The 24,736-nt window shown below is 45.8% G+C and overlaps 1 protein-coding gene across 2 annotated transcripts in view; it reads right to left on the bottom strand.

The window, feature by feature from the left end:
• Positions 1-24,736, bottom strand: part of iqgap2 (IQ motif containing GTPase activating protein 2) — a 385,400-nt gene that overhangs the window by 224,669 nt on the left and 135,995 nt on the right. For both annotated transcript variants that reach the window (XM_085990677.1, XM_085990687.1), the window contains one exon: positions 20,975-21,131. In XM_085990677.1, the coding sequence (XP_085846803.1) occupies positions 20,975-21,131 (157 nt within the window). The remainder of the gene's footprint in view (positions 1-20,974; positions 21,132-24,736) is intronic.

The raw sequence follows: 24,736 nt of genomic DNA, 5'->3' as shown, positions 1-24,736 counted from the left end.
AGCAATGAATTCAAGTTTGCCAATGACACAAAGATTGGTGGTATAGTAGAAACATAGAAGATAGGAGGAGTAGGCCATTCGAGCCTGCTCCGCCATTCAACGAGATCATGGCTGATCATCCAAACCCTAGCACCCGGTCCCTACACCAACAGCCATCCCACCAAAGCCCTATCCCTGTAACCCCACGTATTTAATCCCCCCTAACACTAAGGGCCAATTTTTTTTTTTTTTTATCATGGCCAATCAACCTAACCCACACACCTTTGGACTGTGGGAGGAAACCGGAGCACCCGGAGGAAACCCACGCAAACACGGGGAGAATGTACAAACTCCACACAGACAGTCACCCAAGGCCGGATTTGAACCCGGGTCCCTGGCGCTGTGAGGCAACAGTGCTAACCACTATGCCACCGTGCTGCCATAAGTAAGTAGTGCAGACAGGGGAATAACATTACAAAGAGACATTGATGGATTAAGTGATTGGGACAAACTGTGGCTGATAGATTTCAACACAGGCAAGTGTGAGGTCATCCATTTTGGACCAAAAAAAGGTTAGATCGGAGTATTTTTTAAATGGTGACAAGCTAGGAACAGTAGTGGTCCAAGGAGATTTAATGGACAATCTAGACAGATCACTAAAACATAGTAGTCAGGTACAAAAATAATCAAAAAGGCTAATGGAATGTTAGTCTTTATAACTATAGGGCTAGAATATAAAGGGGAGGAAGTTTTGCTACAGATATACAAAGCCCTGATCAGACCACATCTGGAGTACTGTGTACAGTTCTGGGCACTGTACCTTAGAAAGGATATATTGGCCTTGGAAGGAATGCAAGGTAGATTCACCAGAATGTTACCAGGGCTCCAAGAGTTAGATTATAAGGAGAGATTACATAAATTAGGCTTGTATTCATTGAAATATAGAAGGTGGTTATGGGATGAGTTGATTGATGTTTTTAGGATTTTGAAAGGAATTGATAGGGTAGAGAGAAACTTTTTCCGCTGGTGGGGGAATCTCAGACAACGGTATATAGCCTTAAAATCAGAGTTAGACCATTTAGGAGAGAAGTGTGGAACTCTCTCCCCCAAAAAGCAGTTAATGCTAGCTCAATTAATAATTTTAAATCAGAGTAAGATAGATTTTTGCTAGCCATGGGTATAAAGGGATATGGAGTTGGGGTACAGATCAACCATGATCTCACTGAATGGTGGAACAGACTCGAGGAGCTGAATGGCCTCCTCCTGTTCCTGTTTATTGTAATCAAGTAAATTCTGCCATGTTTATTCCAACTTCTGTTTTTAATTTTAATTCTTCCTAAATCTGATGTGTAATTTGTAGCCTAAGATATACAATTTATCAGTGTTATTTAGCCAGCTAGATCAAGAACTTACGATGGCAATTCACGTGCACCTTATTGGTAAATAGGTTCGCTGTTCACAGTCTGATTAACTATTGCAGTTAATTTCATGCTTAAGGCCACATTTTGAGTCAGAGAGCATGGGCACAAGTAAAGTTCTTTGCTCCGAAACTGGTGTCTGAAAGAAAGATCTGTGGCATTGAGCACTCTTTTATTAAATCATAGTGGCTTTTTAAAAGACAAAGAATCATAAGGTTTTTGGACTCTCACTCAACCCACCATCTCATAAGCTCTGCTATTTTTGTAAATGCTGAAGTGAAGACATATTTCCACACCTAGCCTCTGAAGCACCAAGAGGCTGGTATCTGCAGTAGGGAAGTTTATTGACATGTGGCAAGTAAATGATTCACCTCAAACCAAACACTATGATGGTAATATGCCCAATCAGCAGGCAAACCACCACCATTTGCATTATATAGCATTGCTTGAAATGCTATATAATATCTGAACACTTCACACTCTTCATTAAAATGATTCAAATCATTAAACTAAAGCCACATCAGTGTTTGCTCCAGGGTTCAAATATGCATTAAAAATCTTACGGCGTTATTCAGACAGTAAATTCTCCCATATCCTGCCCAACATTCCTCCTTCCACCAACACTGCCAAAAAACAAATTAACTGGTCATTCATCTCACTGCTACTTGCGAAGTCTAGCAGTGTGCAAAATGGCTGCCTCCTCTGCAGGCACAATGGTTGCTACATTTCAAAAATTAATTCATTGCAGATGAAGCATCTTGAGCTGATTGAGGCAGGATAACATGCAATATAATTGCAATTCCTCCTCCTTTCTTTACAGGTGGCGATATGGATGCTGGGCAAGAAAATAAGAAATCTAGAGTGAGGGAGTAAAAAGATAGAAGACATGGGCCAAACATTACATTTTTAGGAGGATTTTGAAAGCAGAGAGAGTGAAGTTGCTTTGGGAAAGAATTCCAAATGGGTACGGCACAGTGGCTGAAACCTCAGCTTCCAACAGAGCAGAGGGAATGCAAAATAAGCAGTGAGCCCAAGTCAGAGTTGTGGAAAGTGTGGGCATGGAATGATAGCTGGAGAGGGCGATTCAGAGAGAGACGCAAGGTCATGGAAGGATCTGAAAGTGAGGATGAGGATCCTTAACAACAGAAAATGCTGGAAAAACTCAGGTCAGGCAACATCCGTGGAGAGAAATGTGAGTTGACATTTCGGGTCGAACCCTTCAAAACTGGAAAGAAAAGAAAATAGATCGAAGGCAGGGCTGCGATCGGACAAAAGAGCTAGACGAGATGGTAATAGGCGGAGATTAGGTGTAAAGTGTACTGGCAGGGCAAGAGATAGCTGCCAGGTGTGAGAGAGAAACAAAAAGGGGGGGGGAAAAGAGAGAGAAAAGGAGTGGAAAAATTACAAGAAAAAATGTGTAATAGGGGCTGAGGTTATGATCTGAAATTGTTGAACTCGATATTGAGTCCGGAAGGCTGCAGAGTGCCTAATCGGAAGATGAGGTGCTGTTCCTCGAGTTTACGTTTACGATCAACAGGATTAGAGCTGCCCCTATGCCAGCTGCAAGGATCTTACGTGAACAGACTATGGGCACTTTGAACCCATTTGTGTTGGTAGGCACCAGCACACAGACCAAAATTGATAGTCTTACTCAGACAGAGTAGACTGTAAGTAGGGCTTGTGTAGCAGAGGTGTTGTTCTAAATAAAGCACACCATCAGGGCAGCAGACAAGAAGTTATGTTTTCTTTTAAAATATATCATTTTTCATCTCACTACTATAATTGCCAAAGTCAGTAGAGCAAATAAATTGCAGTGAAAAATCTGCACTGTCACAGCTCTCTGCTGGTCCCGCGCAGCCAGGTACCAGGTTTTTCAATGTTAAATTTCTCGCACAAAACTCTGAATGGGCCGCACAGCCCCTTAAAGGTGCCACGCACCCAAAAAAAATTAGGTGCCACAATTTCTGAAATACAGCACATTATCTAATCTCATTTACAGTGGGCAGGAACTCTGAACCGAAATGGTTCAATGACAGGACCAAATGCTTAAAAGATAGTGTAGCGGTTCGTGTAGATCGCCACTAAATAAGAGAGTTTGACTTCGACGAACTATAAATAAGTTGTTTATTTACAGGAACAGGCTAATTACAGCAGGTAAGATGGCTGACTGTAGGAGCACCGTGGTGTAGGTCTTGTCCCAGCGGGGACTCCACGAGGACTGAGTTCGCAATCCTGTGGGGAGCGTGATGACGTCATCACGCTCTGCTGTGTTCCCGCGCTTTGGGCGTCACGTGACCGCGTCGTGACGTCAGCACGTTCGCGTGCGCTTAGGCGGTCACGTGACCTGCGCCGTTGCATTGGTGCATCTCCCCGGTACGGAGGCTGGCCGTTGAGGCCGAGGTCGCGAGGCCAGGCTGTGCAGGTGCTTGCCGCGGGAGCGGGAGATCACGTCGCTCCCGTCGGCTGGCCGATGCGGCCGAAGTCGCGGTAGGCCGGGCTGTCGGCGGCCGTCTTGGAAGACCGAGTCGGGCCGGCGGCCGGCGTCACGTGATGCGTGACGTCAGCGCGTTAGGTCGCCTCTTAAAGGGGCAACGGCCCAACAGGTAAGTTAAAGGGGCAACAGCCCCAACAGGTAAGTTATACATACATAAGTAAGTTAAGTACATACAGTTAGGTAAGTTAAAGAGAATTGTGTGTCTCAATGGAAGGGACAACAAGTGGTACCGCTACAATAGAATCATTGATTGACACAGGACAGAAGGAGGCCATTTGGCCCACCATGCCTCGGTCGGCTCTTTGGTAGAGCTATCCAATTAGTGCCACTTCACTGCTGTTTTCCCCATAGCCCTGTAAATTTTCTCCCTTCAAGTATTTATCCAATTCCCTTTTGAAATTGAATCCGTGCATTCCAGATCACAACAACAGTGTAAAAAAATGTTTCCTCACGTTGCCTCTGGTTCTTTTGCCAATCACCTTATATCTGTGTCCTCTGGTTACCAACCCTTCTGCCACTGTAAACAGTTTATCCTAATTTATGCTATCAAAACCATTTATGATTTTGAACACCTTTATCAAATCTCCTCTTAACCTTCTCTGTTCTAAGAACCACCCCAGATTCTCTAGTCTCTCCACATAACTGAAATCACTCACCCCTGGTACCATTCTCGTAATTCTCTTCCACACCCTCTTAAGATCTTGACATCCTTCCTATAGTGTGGTATCCAGAACTGAACACAATACTTCAGCTGAGGTCTAACCAGTAGATAGCTCAGATTTGTGGGCAAGTACAGAACTTGAAAATTGGCTACCATGTTTGCCTACATAACAGTGACTGTACTTCAGAAGTAATTCATTGAGCAATGACGTTCTTTGAGTCACCGTGAGGAACAAAGGCACTATGTAAGTGAAAACCCTTTGTCTGTCAGTGCCACTCTGAACTAGAGCACCAGATGCACGGGAAGAACGGCCCAGAATTGTCTCAACTTGCGTGAGAATACCTGGCCCTCAATCAGCTTAAACTTACAACCCACCCACACTGAGCTCTACAATTTCATGGCACCTAATCCACTGCACAAATTAGCTGCCACATTTCAGACACTTCAAAACTTAAAACAATCACTATCACCAGAGAAAAAGTACTAGGCAAACTTATGCGACTAAAGGTGAACAAGTCCCCTGGACCTGATGGCCTGCATCCTAGGGTCTTAAAAGAAGTGGCTGCAGAGATAGTGGTTGTAATCTACCAAAATTCCCTGGATTCTGGAGAGGTCCCAGCGGATTGGAAAACCGCAAAGGTAACACCCCTATTCAAGAAAAGGAGGAAGATGGAAAGCAGGAAACTATAGCCCAATTAGCCTAACATCGGACATTGGGAAAATGCTGGGGTCCATTATTAAGGAAGTAATAGCAGGACATTTAGAAAATCATAATAGTCAAGCAGAGTCAGCATGGTTTTATGAAAGGGAAATCATGTTTGACAAATTTGCTAGAGCTCTTTGAGGGTATAACGAGCAGGGTGGATAAAGGGGAACCAGCAGATGTTGTGTATTTGGTTTTCCAGAAGGCATTCGATAAAGGTGCCACATAAAAGGTTACTGCACGAGATAAGAGCTCACGGGGTTGGGGGTAATATATTAGACTGGATAGAGGATTGGCTAACTAACAGGAAACAGAGAGTTGGGATAATTGGGTCATTTTCTGGTTGGCAAACTGTAACTAGTGGGGTGCCACAGAGATCAGTGCTTGGGCCTCAGCTGTTCACAATCTATATTAATGACTTGGATGAAGAGACCGAATGTAGTGTAGCCAAATTTGCTGATGATACAAAAAGATAGGTGGGAAAGTAAGCTGCGAAGGGGACACAAAGAATCTGCAAAGGGATATAGATAGGTTAAGTGAGTGAGCAAAAATTTGGCAGAGAGTATAATGTGGGAAAAAGGTGAGGTTATCCACTTTGGTAGGAAAGATAAAAAAAAATTATTTAAATGGAGAGAGCCTACAAAATGCTGCGGTACAGAGGGATCTGGGGGTCCTTGTACATGAAACAAAAAGTTAGCATGCAGGTACAGCAAGTAATTAGGAAGGCAAATGGAATGTTGGCCTTTATTTCAAGGGGGTTGGAGTATAAAAGTAGGGAAGTCTTGCTACAACTGTACAGGGCGTTGGTGAGACCACACCTGGAGTACTGTGTACAGTTTTGATCTCCTTATTTAAGGAGGGATATACTTGCATTGGAGGCAGTTCAGAGAAGGTTCACTAGGTTGATTCCAGAGATGAAAGGGTTGTCTTATGAAGAAAGGTTGAGCAGGTTGAGCCTATACTCATTGGAGTTTAGAAGAATGAGAGGTGATCTTATTGAAACGTATAAGATTCTGAGGGGGCTCAACAGGGTAGATGCTGAGAGGATGTTTTCCCCTCGTGGGGGAATCTAGAACTAGGGGGCATAGTCTCAGAATAAGGGTTCGCCCATTTAAAACATCAGAAATGTTGATACACTTACATATTCTTCTTCTATCCTTCCTCCGTTAAAAGCAGTGCAATGACGGGGTACAGCTATTTGCGTGTCAAAGGTCATCATGTTGGGTATTGCAATGTTTAACCCATAACATCATGTGCATTTATACATCATTCTATAATCAAATTAATTAATTAGTAACCACCCCTCCCCCCCAGCACCCCCAATCAACTCAAGACCGGAACAGTTGAAAGAGTTAAGAGTGAAAAACAAATCTTTTCGGTGTAAGCTGGTTAAACAGAAAAAGGCCCGCACCTGCCAACTGTTGCAAAGGTTATTCTTCGTTTTTTGTGAACATTATCCTAAAGAAGAAACTGTCTGAAGTCCCAAGAAAATTGCACTTTGAAATAGATTGTGCATTGCACTGGAAAACAGCTCAGTGATCAAAAGCCTGTTGGCAACAGCCACCTAAGTCAAAGTGACATTGGACCTTAAACGGGTACAGTTTTGTGAAAAATGCATGGCAAGGCTTTTTTTTCTTGTTTGCAAACACACAATGTAAATTGTACTGAAACAGATCATCGCATCACTTGATATTGCAAGAAAATTTATTTCTTTTCTCCCAGAAAAATTAATAAACTGTGACCCTTTACAAAATGCATTGCCATCGCACCCCATTCCTTACATTGTGGCAAAGCCACCAAGAGACTCTTGCAGTAATGTATATAATTGCCTTTAACAGGGGTTTGTTACCTTTAAGTGTTTGCTCTGTATAAACAGCATGGGTTCGGTAAAATGGCGATCCAGCGTGATGACGTCATCACGCAGGTCACGTGACGTCCCCAACGGCAGGAAACGTGATGACATCATGACGTCAGAGGGGAGAGGCGCTCCCCCTCGTTCCTCATGGAACCAGTTGGTGTACAGACCTGTATAGAGTTTCTCCTGCGTTTTTGTTTGTAACTTTTACTAGTGCATTAAACCATGTTTGGGTAACTGCTAGTTTCAGTCTCCGTACTTTCGTTAGGAGTTCAAGCACTCCTACATGAAAAATTTCTAGGCAAAAAAAAAACGACAAGCAGCTAGATCTGATTAGGACAATTTTAACCTGTAAATCAATGATGTGCCAAGCATTGCAAATGAATAGTTGAGCAGGAAACTGGCAAAAACTTTCATACAAGCTACAGTTCCATTTGATACAGCAAGTGCCAGTATAATAAAAGATTTATTTATTTATTATTATTATTTTTTTTTAACATAGGCCGGTGTCAGGAGGAGCAGAGAGCGGCGGTACAGTGAGTACTTAAACTCACTTTCGCGGGCTTTTTTTTTTTTATATAAACAGATGCTTACCAATCTTACAGACCGGCGGCGGCGTTCCGGAGCCACGTCACGATTCAAAACGTGACGCAGGCAAGAGGAAGCAGCTGATTGGGTGAGTATGGCCAGGTGAGTATTTATACTACTCTATAGTTTGACAGTTAAGATTAATAGTTTATAAAATTTAGAAGATCTTAATTTTTGTGGTTATAGTTTCGAAGATCTTTGTTGTGTATCGGGGAGTGCTAGTAACCAAGGGCCCTTGAGTATATCATTTAATTGTAGTGTAATTAGTGGTATTGATTTGATTTAAATTAATTAAAGGGTACAGCCCTGTGGCATGCTCCTCCTGCGCTATGTGGGAAATCAGGGGGACACTTCCTGTGTCCCTGACGACCATGTGTGCGGGAAGTATATCCAGCTGCAGCTACTGACAGACCGCATTGTGGTGCTGAAGCTGCGAATGGATACATACTGGAGCATTCGCGATGCTGAGGACATCGTGGATAGCACGTTTAGGGAGTTGGTCAGGAGGACCTCCTGCCAGCGAGAGGTCAGAAGGCCCTTAGATTTTAAGTTTAAGAGGACGGCCTTCCAAACCGTCGCGTTCTCTCTTTCCACCTGGCCGTTCCCCCGGGGGTTGTAGCTGGTGGTTCTGCTTGTAGCAATACCTCTCGTGAGCAGGTACTGATGGAGTTCGTCGCTCACAAAGGATGAGCCCCGGTCGCTATGGATATAGCTAGGGAAGCTGAACAAGGCGAAAAGGTCATTCAGACATTTAATGACCGTGGTACTGGTCATGTCTGGGCACGGGATGGCAAACGGGAGTACTCATCAATTATGTTGAGGAAGTACACATTGCGGTCAGAGGAGGGGAGGGGCCCTTTAAAATCGACGCTCAGGCGCTCGAAGGGGCGAGTGGCCTTGATCAGGCTTGCTCTGTCTGGCCTATAAAAATGCGGTTTGCACTCGGCACAGATTTGGCAGTTCCTGGTCATGGTCCTGACCTCCTCGATGGAGTAGGGCAGGTTACGGGATTTGATGAAATGGAAGAACCTGGTGACCCCCAGGTGGCAGAGGTCATTGTGGAGGGTCTGCAGTCTATCAACCTGCACGTTGGCGCATGTACCACGTGATAGGGCATCTGGGGGCTCATTGAGTTTCCCGGGCTGGTACAAGATATCGTAATTGTAGGTGGAGAGTTCAATTCTCCACCTCAAGATCTTGTCGTTCTTGATTTTGCCACTCTGCTTATTATTAAACATAAAAGCTACTGAACGCTGGTCAGTGAGCAGGGTAAATCGTTTTCCGGCCAGGTAATGCCTCCAATGTCGCACCGCTTCCACAATGGCCTGGGCCTCCTTTTCGACAGAGGAGTGTCGAATCTTGGGGCCCTGGAGGGTCCTTGAGAAAAAGGCCACGGGTCTCCCCGCCTGGTTAAGGGTTGCAGCTAGGGCGAAGTCGGATGCGTCGCTCTCCACTTGGAAAGGGATGGACTCATCCACTGCGTGCATTGTGGCCTTCGCAATATCTTTTTTTTTTTTTTTTAATGAGAGTGAAGGCTGCACATGCCTCTGCTGTCAGGGGGAAGGAGGTGGACTTGATGAGGGGGTCTGGCTTTGTCCGCATAGTTGGGCACCCACTGAGCATAGTAAGAGAAAAACCCTAGGCATCTCTTCAGTGCTTTTTGGCATTGGGGGAGGGGGAGCTCCATAAGGGGGCGCATTCTGTCGGGGTCGGGGCCGATGACTCCGTTCTCCACTACGCAGCCAAGAATGGCGAGGCGCGTGGTGCAAAACATACATTTGTCCTTGTTGTATGTTAGATTCAGCCGCTGGGCCGTACGGAGGAATTTCTCTAGGTTAACGTCATGGTCCTGCTGGTCGTGGCCGCAGATGGTGACGTTGTCTAGATAGGGGAAGGTGGCCTGCAGCGCGTTCTGGTCAACCATTCGGTCCATCTCCCTTTGGAAGACCGAAACCCCGTTGGTGACGCTGAAGGGGACTCGGAGGAAGTGGTAGAGACGACCGTCAGCTTCAAAAGCTGTGTACTGGCGGTCCTCAGCCCTGATGGGGAGCTGGTGGTATGCCAACTTCAGATCAATCGTCAAGAACACCCGGTATTGTGCTATCTGATTGACCATGTCAGATATGCGGGGGAGTGGGTATGCATCTAACTGGGTGTAGCGATTGATCGTCTGGCTGTAGTCAATAACTAGGTGCCGTTTTTCGCCAGTCTTCACTACCACCACTTGTGCTCGCCATGGGCTAGTGCTACCCTCAATAATCCCTTCCTTCAGGAGTCTTGCTACTTCGGATTTAATGAAGCTCCTATCCCCGGCACTGTACCGCCTGCTTTTGGTAGCGATGGGCTTACAGTCGCGGGTGAGGTTAGCAAACAAGGGGGCGGGGGGGGGGGGGACTTTAAGCGTGGAGAGGCTGCAAATGGTGCGCGGCGGGCGATTTAAAAGCTGCTGGCTGCGAGTGGGGGGAGGGGTCCGCCGTACGCTAATGTGACACTTAAGGTGGCACTGAAAATCCAACCCCAGTAGAACGGCAGCGCAGAGATGGGGCAGGACAAGAAGTTAAAAAAAAATTTGTATTCTGTGCCCCTTACTGAAAGGGTCACTACACAGTAGCCACCGACGTCTGCTGAATGGGATTTGGAAGCCATAGAGATCCAATGGCGCATTGGCAGGACCGGGAGAGAGTAACCGCGCACCGTGTCAGGGTGGATAAAGCTCTCCGTGCTCCCGCTGTCGAAAAGGCAGGTAGTGGCGCGGCCGTTTACCGTAATGTCCATCATGGACCTGGACAGTTGGTGAGGGAGAGATTGGTCCAGCGTCACGGAGGCCAGCGTATGGTCGAGCGAGTCACTGTGGTCGTCAGACGAGGCGGTGGTTGAGTCCGGGTCACCCGCGATTGGAGTTGGAGGCGTCCAAGATGGCGGACAAAATGGCTGCGCCCATGATCCCGATCCCCACGCGGCTGGAGATGTCCAAGATGGCGGACAAGATGGCTGCCCCCACGGTTCACACGCGGCGCTGCTGGCGTTAGCAGTTTTACCTTTGCAGGCGCTGACAGTGTCCTTTCTTCCCGCAGCCAGAGCAGGTAGCATTTTTCGCCGGGCAGCGTGCTCTGGGGTGTTTTGCCTGGCCACAAAAGTAACATTTCGGGCCCTTGGACATCGCTGCAGCAGTTGGTGCCAGGGGTCCCATGACCCAAGGTTGCGGCGTCCACGGTGTGGAGCGGTTAGGGGAGAATGCGTCCATATTCCGGTGGGCCGCGTCTAGCGAGAGCCACTGCCTTTCTTCAGGTCGATTTCGCCCTTCTTCAGCAGTCTCTGCCGGGAGTAGTCGGATTTGAGGCCCGCAACGAAAGCATCTCGGATAAGTCCCTCCGTGTGTGTCGTGGCCGATACCTCTTTACAATCGCAGGCTCGGCCGAGTATCTGTAGTGCCCGTAGGAATGCCTCCAACGATTCCCCGGACTGCTGTTTGCGGGATCTCAGGAGGTGTCTGGCATAAACCGTATTTACCGGGCGTGTGTATTGTCCTTTTAGCAGATCGATAGCCGCCGTGTAGGTAGTCGTGTCCTGGATGAGCGTGTAGACTTGGTGGCCCACCTTGGAGGCCAAGATTTTTAGTTTGTTTCCATCTAGTGTCACGGCTGAGGCTTCCAGGTAAGCTTCGAAGCAACGCAGCCATTGTGCGAACTTGGTAGACGAACCCTCCTCTTGAGGGTCTAGGTCCAGGCATGTTGGTCTGAGGGCATGCAGCAGCGCCTGCTGCTCAGCGTTTGGTGCCGTCGTTTCCTGCTGCTCAGCGTTTGGTGCTGACATTTTGTTTTTGTTAATAAAATTGATGCACTATCAATTACTCATAAAAGACAGAGTTAGGAGAGTAACTAAAAGGCTTTTATTAACAAAGAACAGAGCATGCCTCTTGTGGTTGACTGGTTTCCAAGAAGGCAGGGGGCTGCAGAGCAGTCACCTTTATGCCTGGGCCTGTGGGTGGAGCCAGGGGCGGAGCCAGCAGAGGCATGCCTGGATACAAGTGAACAACAATAACAGTGGTTTACCACAGTCACACTGCAGGTAAAGGCTGTGCAGGCTGGAAGGGAATAGATGACCACCAGGCAGAGTAGTAGGCTCAGGCAGGTAGTGCAGGGGTCCCCTGTGGCCATCCCACTTTCAAACAGATATACCACTTTGGATATTGTTGAGGGAGATGGCTTATCGGGGGAAGGCAGCAGCAGCCGCCAACTTCCTGGCACCATGAGTGGTCCTGCTGCACAGCACGGGAGGAAAAAAGAGCGGGAGAGCTATAGTGATATGGGATTCTATTGTAAGGGGAATAGATAGGCGTCTCTGCGGCCGCAAATGAGACTCCAGGATGGTATGTTGCCTCCCTGGTGCAAGGGTCAAGGATGTCTCGGAGCGGCTGCAGGGCATTCTGGAGGGGGAGGGTGAACAGCCAGTTGTCGTGGTGCATATAGGTACCAACGATATAGGTAGAAAATGGGATGAGGTCCTAAAAGCTGAATATAGGAAGTTAGGAGGTAAATTAAAAAATAGGACCTCAAAAAGGTAGTAATCTCAGGATTGCTACCAGTGCCACGTGCTAGTCAGAATAGAAACAAAGATATTTCAGATGAATACGTGGCTAGAGGAATGGTGCAAGGGGGAGGGATTCAAATTCCTGGGACACTGGAATCGGTTCTGGGGAAGGTGGGACCAGTACAAACTGGACGGTTTGCCCCTGGGCAGGACCGGAACCGATGTCCTAGGGGGAGTGTTTGCTAGTGCTGTTGGGGAGGGTTTAAACAAAAATGGCAGAGGGTTGGGAACCTGTGCAAGGAGATAGAGGAAAGGGAAGCAAGGATAGAAACAAAAGACAGGAAGGAGAAAAGCAAAAGTGGAAGGCAGAGAAATCAAGGGTGTAAATCAAACAGGGCCACAGTAAATAAGAATTCGAAAAGGACTAAGTGTTAAAAAATCAAGCCTGAAGGATTTGTGTCTTAATGCGAGGAGCATTCGTAATAAGGTGGATGAATCAGCTGCGCAAATAGATGTAAACGGATATGATATAATTGGGATTACAGAGACATGGCTCCAGGGTGACCAAGACTGGGAATTCAACATCCAGGGGTATTCAATATTCAGGAAGGACAGGAAAAAAGGAAAAAGGAGGTGGGGTAGCATTGCTGGTTAAAGAGATTAACACAATAGTAAGGAAGGATATTAGCTGATGATGTGGAATCTGTATGGGCAGAGCTGAGAAATACCAAGGGGCAGAAAACATTAGTGGGAGTTGTATACAGACCCCCAAACAGTAATGCTGAGGTTGGGGATGGCATTAAACGGGAAATTAGAGACGCGTGCAATAAGGGCACAGCAGTTATCATGGGAGACTTTAATCTAGTTAGATTGGGCTAAACAAATTAGTAACAATACTATGGAGAAGGAATTCCTGGAGTGCATACGGGATGGTTTCCTGGACCAATATGTCGAGAAACCAACTGGAGATCAGGCCATCTTAGACTGGGTATTATGTAATGAGAAAGGATTAATTAGCAATCTTGTTGTGAGAGGCCCCTTAGGGAGGAGCGATCATAATATGATAGAATTCTTCATTAAGATGGCGTGTGAAGTAGTGGACTCAGAAACTAGGGTATTGAATTTAAATAAAGGAAACCACAATGTTATGAGGCACGATTTGGCTAGGATGGATTGGGGAACGTTACTTAAAGGGTTGACGATGAATAGGTAATGGCAATCACTTAAAGATCGCATGGATGAACTACAGAATTTGTTCATCCCGGTTTGGCATAAAAATAAAACAAAAAAGGTGACTCAACCGGGGCTAACAAGGGAAATTAGGGCTAGCATAAGATCCAAGGAGAGGACATATAATTTGGCTAGAAAAAGCAGCAAACATGAAGATTGGGAGCAGTTTAGGATTCAGCAAAGGAGGACAAAAGGATTAATTAAGGGGGGGGGAAATAGATTATTAGAGTAAGCTTGCAGGGAACATAAAAACTGACTGTAAAAGCTTCTATAGATATGTGATGAGAAAAAGACTGGTGAAGTCAAGCGTAGGTCCCTTGCAGTCAGAATCGGGGGAATTTATCATGGGGAACAAAGAATTGGCTGACCAATTAAATACATACTTTGGTTCTGTCTTCACAAAGGAGGACACAAATAATCTCCCAGAGATGTCGCGGAACATAGGGTCTAATGAGGGAGGAATTGAATGAAATCAGTATTTGTAGGGAAATTGACAGGATTGAAGGCCGATAAATCCCCAGGGCCTGATAATCTACATCCTAGGGTACTTAAGGAAGTGGCCCTAGAAATAGTAGATGCATTGCTGGTCATCTTCCAAAATGCTAGACTCTGGAACAGTTCATGGATTGGAGTATAGCTAATGTAACCCCACTATTTAAGAAGGGTGGTAGAGAGAAAAGGGAATTATAGACCGGTAAGCCTGACATCGGTAGTGGGGAAAATGCTAGAGTCCATTATAAAAAATGTAATAGCAGTGCACTTGGAAAACAGTGACAAGATCGGACAAAGTCAACATGGATTTACAAAAGGTAAATCGTGCTTGACTAATCTACTGGAATTTTTTGAGGATGTAACTGGTAGAATAGATAAGGGAGAACCAGTGGATGTGGTGTATTTGGACTTTCAGAACGCTTTTGATTATGTCCCGCATAAGAGATTAGCGAGTAAAGTTAAAGCACATGGGATTGGGGGTAAGGTACTGTCTTGGATAGAAAACTGGTTGGCAGACAGGAAGCAAAGAGTTGGAATAAACGGGTCTTTTTCCAAGTGGCAGGCAGTGACTAGTGGGGTACGGCAGGGATCGGTGCTCGGACCCCAGCTATTCACAAATATATAAGTGATCTAGACGAGGGAACTAGATGTAATATCTCCAAGTTTACAGACGACACAAAGCTGGGTGGGCGTGTGTGCTGTGAGGAGGATGCAGAGAAACTCCAGTATGATTTGGACAGGTTGGGTGATTATACTGTGTTGTGTCTCAAGGGGTTTTATACCCTTACCTATATAACAATTAAGGAGGACTCCGGGGTGGAGCGTTTAGTTAACGGCCATTTTATTTACAATGTGCTTCTTCACTCAATGCACATTTCCCATAGTGCATTGCAAATCACCACTACGGTATCCCATGTGGGACAATTCTAATACACATTCAAAATACACAACATATTTCCTCCCCCTTAAAATAATGTCCACAAAACAGAATAACTGAAAATGACTATAACTTTGGAAGAGAAGGTAGACTGCCTCTACATTCCGCTAACCCTGAGGATTATTCTGCCCCATGCACACCGGTTAGCACTAACTGTAACTAAGGCGCTCTGGAGGCTGCCTTTCTCTTTGGAGGTAACGCCTAGTCTCAGGAGCAGGCTCTGGCTAGCTCTCCCGTGACCCTGCAGGCGTGGCTTCCTCCCTCGATGGCACAAGAGTGGATGGTGCCACCGTCTCAGGGTCGGACTCTGCTGGAGCCCCCAGCAGGTCCTTGATCCTCTGTTTCTTGGGTTACCTGTGGTGACTGTCTTGGCAGTAACTGGTCTACATGCCGTCTCCATGTTCGGTCGTCTCCGGTGCGGACTCGGTATGAAACAGGGCCCATCTTTTGAATGACCGTAGCCGGGACCCACCACTCCGGGGTGGTGTAGTTACGCGCGAGGACTTTGCCCCCCACCACAAAGTGTCATTCTTTGGACCTCTGAGCTCGTCTGCTGACTTGATCCTGCTGATTGGCGTGCACCACTGCTTCTGTGGACGTTGGCCTCAGCAGGTCAAGGCGCGTCCATAGCTGCCTTCCCATGAGTAGGTAAGCAGGAGATGCTCCAGTCGTAGCATGAGGCGTGTTTCGGTATTTCAGCAAGAAAGCATTCAGGCGCTGCTTTAGAGCATCACTTCTTGCCGCTTTCAACGCGCGTTTCAGCGTTGACAAATCTCTCCGCCAATCCATTCGTGGATGGATGATGATAAGGCGCGGAGAACGTGTGCTGGATTCCATTGCTCTTGAGGAACTCCTCCATCTCCTGGGATGTGAACTGTGTTCCATTGTCGGTTACCATCTGCTCCAGCAGACCAAATCGCCCGAAAATCTGAGTCTCGATGGTTTTCTCCATAGTGGTAGTGGACATTACTGCAACCTCCGGCCATTTGGAATGGGAGTCCACCGCGACCACGAACAGCGCTCCTTCCACTGGTCTCGAAGTCCAGATGGATCCGTTGCCACGTGTCGCCGGCCATTCCCATGGATGCAGTGGCACTGCTCTTGGCGTATCCCTGGTTGTCTCGCATGATGGGCATGATTTCGCTTCAACTTCAATTTCATGATCCAGACCTGGCCACCAGAAGTAGCTTTGTGGTATTGTCCGGATGAAGGAGCTGGCACAATGTCCTGAGTGCAGTTCGTTGAGGACATGTTTCCGCAGCTTTGGTGGTATGATCACTCGCATGCCCCAAAGGAGGCATCCTGACGTGACAGACAACTCCTTCCCTCTGATAGGTAAGGTAGGAGCTCAGGTGGTGCGTCTGACACCCGTGATCCATCTCCTTGCATCACCCGATCCAGCACCTTGGATAGCGTAGGGTCCACTCTGGTCTCTTTCTTGACCTGCTGGGCCATGACAGGGGCATTGCTCACCATGTCAAAGTAGAAAATCTTCTGCTCACAGCCTTCAGAGGGCACAGGCAGCGGAAGTCTTGACAATCCGTCCGCATTGCCATGTGCTGCTGACCTCCGGTATTTGATGTTGTAATTGTGAGCTCTTAACATCAGTGCTCAGCGCTGCATCCTGCACGCTGCCAGGGAGGGTATTCCTGTGTGTGGACCAAAGATCGATGTCAGAGGACGACGATCCGTCAGCAAGGTGAATTTCCTTCCGAACAAGTAGTGATGGAACTTTTTGATTCCAAAGATGATGCCTAAAGCCTCTTTTTCGATCTGCGGGTATTTCACCTCCGCCTTGCTCAGGGACCTTGACGCAAATGCAATCGGCTTCTCTTCGCCGGAGGGAAAGATGTGGGACACGACCGCGCCGACGCCATAAGGCGACGTGTCACAGGCCAGCTGAATCTGCAACGATGGGTCCAAGTGCGTCAACACTCTGGGGTCAGTCAAAGCTGCTTTGGCTTTCTTGAATGTAGCTTCGCACTCCTTCGTCCACGCCCAGGCCTTGCCCTGACACAGCAACTCATGTAATGGCTTCAACAGTGATGCCAGCTGTGGAATAAACTTTCCGTAATAGTTCAGGAGACCTAAGAATGACCGCAGCTGGCCGACATTTATAGGTGCAGGAGCGTCGGCAATGGCTTTCACTTTCGACGGTGCTGTGTGTAGGCCATCCGCGTCGATGACATGGCCTAGGTACTCCACTGATGGCTTGAAAAATTCGCATTTGTCCTTGCGAACGCGTAAGCCATATTCTTCAAGTCTTCCCAGTGTCTTAGTCAGGTTCTGCAGATGCTCGTTGTCATCCTTTCCTGCGACAAGGATATCGTCGAGATAACATTGTACCCCTGGAATGCCGCTTAAGATCTGGTCCATAGCCCGCTGAAACAATGCTGGTGCTGACGTTATACCAAAGGATAGGCGGCTGTACCTGTAGAGGCCCTTGTGGGTGGTGATGGTGAGGTACTTCGGAGTCCTCTTCTACATGCATCTGCAAGTAGGCTTGGCATAGATCAATCTTGCTAAACTTCTGACCGCCTGCTAGACCCGCGAAAAGATCTTCAATGATGGGGAGGGGGTACTGTTCAGCTGAGAGCACAGGATTCACCGTTACTTTGAAATTTCCACATAAGCGAACCACGCCATCACTCTTCATCACTGGTACCACGGGCATGGCCCACTCACTGTGCGAAACCGGCACCAGGACCCCCATCTTGAACAGACGCTCCAGGTCAGCCTCCACCTTTAGTCTGAGGGCGTAGGGAACGTTCCTGGCCTTCAGGAATCGTGGCTGGCTGTCAGGCTTCACCTTGAGTTTGACCGTAATCCCCTTCATACTCCCCAATTCTCCGTCAAAGACAGCCGCATGCTTTGTCAACATTGCCGCTAGCCCCGCCTCTTCGACTGACACCGCATTCACTTTTTCCCAATCCAGATAAATTTTCTCCAACCATGGCCTGCCCATCTGGGATGGATAGTCACCCTTGACCACGTAAACTGGCAGCATCACGGTTTGTCCATTAAGCTCCACCTTGACCTCTGTCTTACCCAGCATTGGGACTGTTTCCCCAGTGTAGGTCTTTAAGATGAGCTTGGCCGGCATCAGTGATAGGTGGTTCAGTTTTTCTTTGAATATCTTCTCTGAAATCAAGGAGACAGCGGCCCCCATATCCAGCTCCATTTTGACCGGTATTCCCTCTAGTAGTGGAGTGACTCCATAGCCTGATGAGCCTCCATTCACCGTTAACACATGGAGATTCAGCTCCCCATCAGAGTCTGTGTCACTGTCTTCCTGTTCTTGTTTCACCAGGTGTAGGTTTTTCTTTTTAAGAACGCCAGTTGGATGTGTTTCCTTGTTTGTTTGTGTCCCTGTGTAGGATTGTTTGCTTTGTCCTTTACACACACGTTCAATGTGTCCTTTCTTTTCACATTTCCGACAGGTCAGGTCTTTACACCAGCAGTCAGATGGCTGATGACCTAACCTTCCACATCTGTAACACTCTCTGGCGCCCCTTGCATGTTTATCCGGTGTAGCTGCTATCTTGTGCACTCTTGTTGCAGCCCCCAACAGCTGTGCATCTTTAGCTGCTAACTCCATAGACACAGCGAGCTCCACTGCTGATTTAAGCGTCAGTTTGTCAGTCGTGAGCAAGCGCTTCTGTGTTGCTTCACATCTTAATCCACACACAAACCTATCACGGACAGTGTCATTTAGAGTTTCACCAAACTCACAATGCTCAGTTAGCTTCTTTAGCACTGCAACATATTCGGCTATGGACTCACCCTCCCCTTGGTTTCGTTTGTGAAACCTGAACCTCTCGGCAATCAGCAGCGGCTTGGGTGCAAAATGTGTTTCCAAAACTTCCACAATCTGATCATATGTCTTAGCGCCGGGCTTATCCGGGTGCATCAAACTCCGTAACAAGCCAAATATTTTTGCTCCGATCACACTGAGGAACGTCGTCACTTTCACGTCATCTTTAATGCCATTTGCAGTCACGAAAAATCCGAAACGCTCTGTATAAGCACTCCATTGCTCTGCCATTTCATCAAATGGTCCAAATGCTCCGGTTAGCATAGCCATTTTTTAAATTTATTTTTAAATTTTTTTTTTTTTTTTTTTTTTTTAAATACAGTCCTTTTCCTCCACTTCGTTTCACTGTATCGTTACTCTCCCCCTTATTTGTGTAACACACGAACCGCCACCTTTACGAGGCGATTGCATCAGCCCTAAACTGCGGGCGCGCCATTAAGAAAAGACAGGAACTTCTTACTTTACACATCGCCGATTCCAGTGCAAAGTGATGCGCAAGTCCGTTGTCCTCGTCGCCAGTTTTGTTGTGTCTCAAGGGGTTTTATACCCTTACCTATATAACAATTATAAAGGAGGACGACTCCGGGGTGGAGAGTTTAGTTAACGGCCATTTTATTTACAATGTGCTTCTTCACGCAATGCACTACATTTCCCATAGTGCATTGCAAATCACCACTACGGTATCCCATGTGGGACAATTCTAATACACATTCAAAATACACAACATACACATGCATTTGCCATGCATCTGCCCAATGTGGATAAATGCAAGGTTATCCACTTTGGTGGCAAAAACAGAGACAGATTATTATCTGAACAGCAATAGATTGGGAGAAGGGGAAGTGCAACGAGACCTGGGTGTCCTGGTGCACCAGTCACTGAAGGTAAGCATGCAGGTGCAGCAGGTGGTTAAGGCGGCAAATGGTATGTTGGCCTTCATAGTGAAAGGATTTGAGCACAGGAACAAGGAAGTCTTGCTGCAGTTGTACAGGGCCTTGGTGAGACTGCACCTTGAGTATTGTGTGCAGTTTTGGTCGCCTTATCTGAGGAAGGATGTTCTTGCCATGGAGAGAGTGCAGCGAAGATTCACCAGGCTGATACCTGGGATGGCAGGAATGACGTATGAGGAGAGATTGGGTCGATTAGGCTTATATTCGCTAGAGTTTAGAAGAATGAGAGGGGATCTCATTGAAACTTATAAAATTCTAACAGGACTAGACAGACTAGATGCAGGAAGGATGTTCCTGATGGCAGGGGAGTCCAGAACCAGGGGTCACAGTCTAAGGATAAGGGGTAAGCCATTTAGGACAGAGATGAAGAGGAATTTCTTCACCCAGAGAGTGGTGAACCTGTGGAATTCTCTACCACACAAGGCAGTTGAGGCCAATTCATTAAATATATTCAAGAAGGAGTTGGATATATTTCTTGAGGCTAAAGAGATCAAGGGATATGGGGAGAAAGCAGGGACAGGGTACTTAATTTGGATGATCAGCCATGATCTCATTAAATGGCGGAGCGGGCTCGAGGGGCCGAATGGCCTACTCCTGCTCCTATCTTCTATGTTTCTATTACACTTTGGAACTTGAAGGAAAACAAAATTAAAGATGCTTGCATGAAGACGCACTTTGAATTACAATGGAAACCTGAATGGCAGGGTAAATGTACTACATCGTGTAGTATTGAGCAAGGAATTGTCAAATTTGATTTCTAATCTGTCTAGAAATAGTTAACCTAACTTTGGCAGTGATGGGCCACTACAATTGGTTTCAATGTCGCTAGTTTTTTTTTTTTGGGGGGGGGGGGGGGGGGGGGTGGCGGGTGGCGTAGGGAAAAGGAAAAGCAAAACAATAATTCAGACGAGGTTGCCACTACTAATGACTAGTGCTAAAACTTGCACTTGTGTGAGGACTGTAATATGCCCCATGGCCTAACTGTCTGCCGAAACTCACCATCTAGACTCAACGAATGGACACTTATTGCAGTATTGAAGGGCTGCCAGGGCTCATGGATCCATGCCCTGGTATAAGTCACCACCTTCAGGCGATGAGAGAATAAAATTGGAAGGGAAAAAGAAAAAAAAATGGAAACTTCAGTGAGGTATTGGAGAGCTGCTGGCACCTATAAATGATACCCCAGAATAAGTTGCCAACTTCAGAAGAGGAAGGTGAAGGCACAGATAAAAGACTGTTATACGCCACAGTAGAACAATTGGTAGGCTGTTATGATAGAGGTCTACCATTCCAATATACTGTAATGACAAACTATTTAGGTACCTTAAATCTTGTTTGTTCAATGTCATAGATCTTTCTGTCAGACACCAATTTAGGAGCAAAGAACTTTGCAAGTTTGAGAAGATAGACTCCATTTCTCAGTCCTTCTTCAAGCTCTGTGGTCGGGGGCAATTCTTCATGCAAACAGGCTTCCATCCATCTAAAAGAATTAAAATTACAATTAACTGTGAAACTTGCAGATTTCATGAAACTTTTGCCAAGCATTTCATTTAAGTTTCATCAAGATTCAGGCCACATTTGCCTTCCAAAACTTGATTATACATAGAACGAATTCCCATTCAGTATGTATTTTCTCTTCCTTTTACATAGATATAATAATCTATACACACCTATGACCCAAGTCATCGCTAAGCAATGGCAAAAGAGGAACACCCCAAAAGTGGGAAGGCTACAACTTCTGATTTTTCAATCTGTTCAGTTCCTAGTCAGAGCTTCACTAGACAGGGGCTCGCTCGGAAAAGGGAGGAAATATGATTAGGAAAATCAGGCACCTTGATTTGCACCTGTTGGCTTTCATCTCTCTGTAGATGGCTCTTCAATAAACTTATTTTTTGAGCTTTTTCCCTTCTATTTTAACAGTGTTATCATTGATCCCTATTTTTCTCTTATCTTTATGTTGCTGACCTGCTCCAGTTCATTACCCAGAAAAGAGCTGAAAATATTGCAACTTTCCTATAGAGCTTATGATATACTGACTCAGAAAAATATCTTAAATCTCACCACGTCCCATTCACCCATTACCCCTATGCTCGCTGAACTACATTAGCTTCCGGTCCACCAACTCGGATTTAAAAATTCTCATCCTAGTGTTCAAATCCCTTCATGGCTTCGCCCCTCCCCATCTCTGTAACCTCCTCCAGCCCTGCAACTCTCAGACAGCTCTGTGTTCCTCCAACTCTGGCCTTTTGTGCACCCCTCACTCCCTTCGCCACACCATTGACAACTGTACCTTCAGCTGCCTCGGCCCCGAGCTCTGGAATTCCCTCGCTAAACCTGTCCTAATAACGCCTTCTTTGGCTCAGTTGCAATTTTTGGCTGATTACATTCCTGTGAAGCACCTTGGGATGTTTTACTACGTTACAAGGTGCTATATGAATGCAAGCTGCCGTTGTTGAAAAGACAAATGCATTCTAGTAATGCCTCCCTATTTAAACCGCCCTCAGATGTGTTCTAACAATTTAGCTCTGGATAGGTTAAAGTTACCCATTATTTCAACACATATTTGAACAGTCTGCAGATGTGCTCTTCAATTTCAATTACAAGAGTTAGATTCTGCTTTCCATTTCTCTAGAAAATAATAAACTGCAACACAATACATCACAGTACCTGAATTATTACACTCCTAGGTGAAGTTGAAGGGAACTTTTCTATATTCTATCTTTTCAAAAATATTTGCAAATTGAATTACTTCTACATCAGTATTCCACTAGGAAATGTGCTTCTGGCCACATTTATTTTCTCTACAAAATTAACTGCAGTAATTAGTATGATGCCCGAGCCAAAAGCAGTAATTTGCCAGAATTGGACCTTTAGGGAATCAACTAAGTTTGTGCATTACATATTCAAAATTATATGTTTTTGCAAAAGAAAAGGGTAAATGAAATTGTCTGCTGATGCAGGCTTTCAATGACTTCAAGAAGAATTAGCCCTATACAAAATGAATGTTTGCTGTGGAATACAAATCAGGGCTCAGCAATTTATTCATTTAAAATTGGCAAATTTGAAAGTTCAGCTTTGGGCTCCTAAAGCTTCCGTTCAGGGAATGAGGTGACGAAGAGTCAATGCTTCAAATCATAGCACCGAAAGTCAAACTTTATTCCCTTCCCTACCCTAAGTTGCAACATTATCACGTGGACAGCCAGCTAAAGCACTGGATAGAAGCAGACCTCAGGCCTTGAAGCACTGACAGGACCTGAGGGAGACACAAATGGACAATCACATCAACCAAGCAGGAGTACTTAGTGATCACCCCACTCCTGTCCAACAAGAAAAGCTGGTGGCAAACGAAGAGGAACTAGAGAGGGAAAAGTTACCAAGTAAACAATAGAGTTTACATGTTTGCACCCTGTGAATTAATTCGAATTTCAATAACTGTCTTATACCAAAAAAAACTAAATTATGCAGCATCAGTTTGTTTTACAGAAGTAATATTCTGGCGCTTGCAGCCTGTTAAATTTCAGTTCTGCCAGGAGATGTCAGTATGCAGAAAGCAGGGCTGTAATCAGTCAAATAGGTTAATCAGTGATTATAATGCAGTAAGGATCCGGTTATCTACACTGCATTGGACCTATAAAAGAATGGCTGGGATCAGGGTCACTGCCTCAGTCAGCAATCCAGCTTTAGTGGTCAGGCCCTGCCTACTCAGCAATTGCATTCAGCCGTGTTTCTCCCAACTACTGTGAATGAGTCCACAAGGTGTTATAGCAGTGAACCCATCCACATTGACAAAAGTTTGCTGTTCTGTGGATTGGAAAGACAGACTTATCCAACCAGTAAATCGGAGACTTGTGACAGATTCAGAATGTACTGTAACTTCAAAACATCAAAAGGAATTTAACTGAGCAAACTGCACTTTGTTTTATTGCTATTTTTCATTGTGTTAAAAGTGTTAGTTCGATATAAAGCTTCCAGTTACAGATTTCATATTACACAATATGACATCTGAACATACTGATAGTATTACTGCCACAGTAATTGGTTATAAGGCAATGTGTTCAGAGATTCTCAAAACTAGTGCCAGATTTATTGAAGGAAGTTTAGCACACTGCAAGGATAAATGCTCTACTTGTTTTACAGTAAAATCATGTTACTGGAAGGCTGAAATACACTGTGGATTTGTGCAGAACTAATCTTTATAGTTGTCAAAAGCTCAAAGCATGGTACAAGAATATTTTGGCAGTGTCTGTTTCAATTATCTATTATATAACTTGGGATTCATTATCCAACATGCATCATACACATCCCACTGCTGATTGACAAACAGCAGATCACAATGTTCAATCCATTCTTAAATGCAGGAATGGATTGGTGATCCGAGTTTAAGTTCATGATAAATCACTGTTCACGCTCCGACTCGGCTTTCAAAAGTGTGTAGTCATTTTTTCTCTGCAAAATTAGAAAGATTGAGAGATACTAGAGACGTTCATCAATTGGAAGAACAGTCACCCAGATTCTACAACAACACGATGTATTTATATAGCGCCTTTAACGTAGTAAAACATCCCAAGGGGCTTCACAGAGCGTTATAAAGAAAAATTTGTCACCAAGCCACATAGCCAGAAGTGATCTCAGGTCATATTTGTAGTTCCCTTCTCCAATTGTATATCAATACAGGTGGCTAACGAGGCCAACGTGTGCACGTGGCTAACGAGGCCAACGTGTGCACGGAAAGCCGCCCACATATAAGCAGCAGTAGTTTTCACCGGTAGGTTGAGCTTTCTCTACTCAGTGCTGCTGCAGTTTCCAGCCACTGGCTTTCGAAGTTCGGATCTCCTTTGTGCACAGCAGCACGTCAGCCTAACCAGTCCACTACAGCGCTCTGCTGGCACTACAAAGTTGATCATATTTAACTAGAACAGGCTGCGTCTCAAATTTTCCCCTCCTTTGAACTCGCCAAGAGAGGTGCATTTTGGGAGCCAACATTCACTGCAAAGTTTGGACAAGCCAGCTGTGCTTTTATCAGCATCCTTCCTCAATGATGGAGGTGTTTGCCCAATCTTTGTGCTGCCATTTATGTTCAGAATG

This window comes from Somniosus microcephalus, chromosome 1 (genome assembly GCF_052327205.1).
Source record: "Somniosus microcephalus isolate GS21.2 chromosome 1, FLI_Smic_1.0, whole genome shotgun sequence".
Classification (NCBI taxonomy): Eukaryota; Metazoa; Chordata; class Chondrichthyes; order Squaliformes; family Somniosidae; genus Somniosus; species Somniosus microcephalus.
Note: the sequence above shows the minus strand (reverse complement) of the source record. Positions and strands in the feature narration are given on the sequence as shown.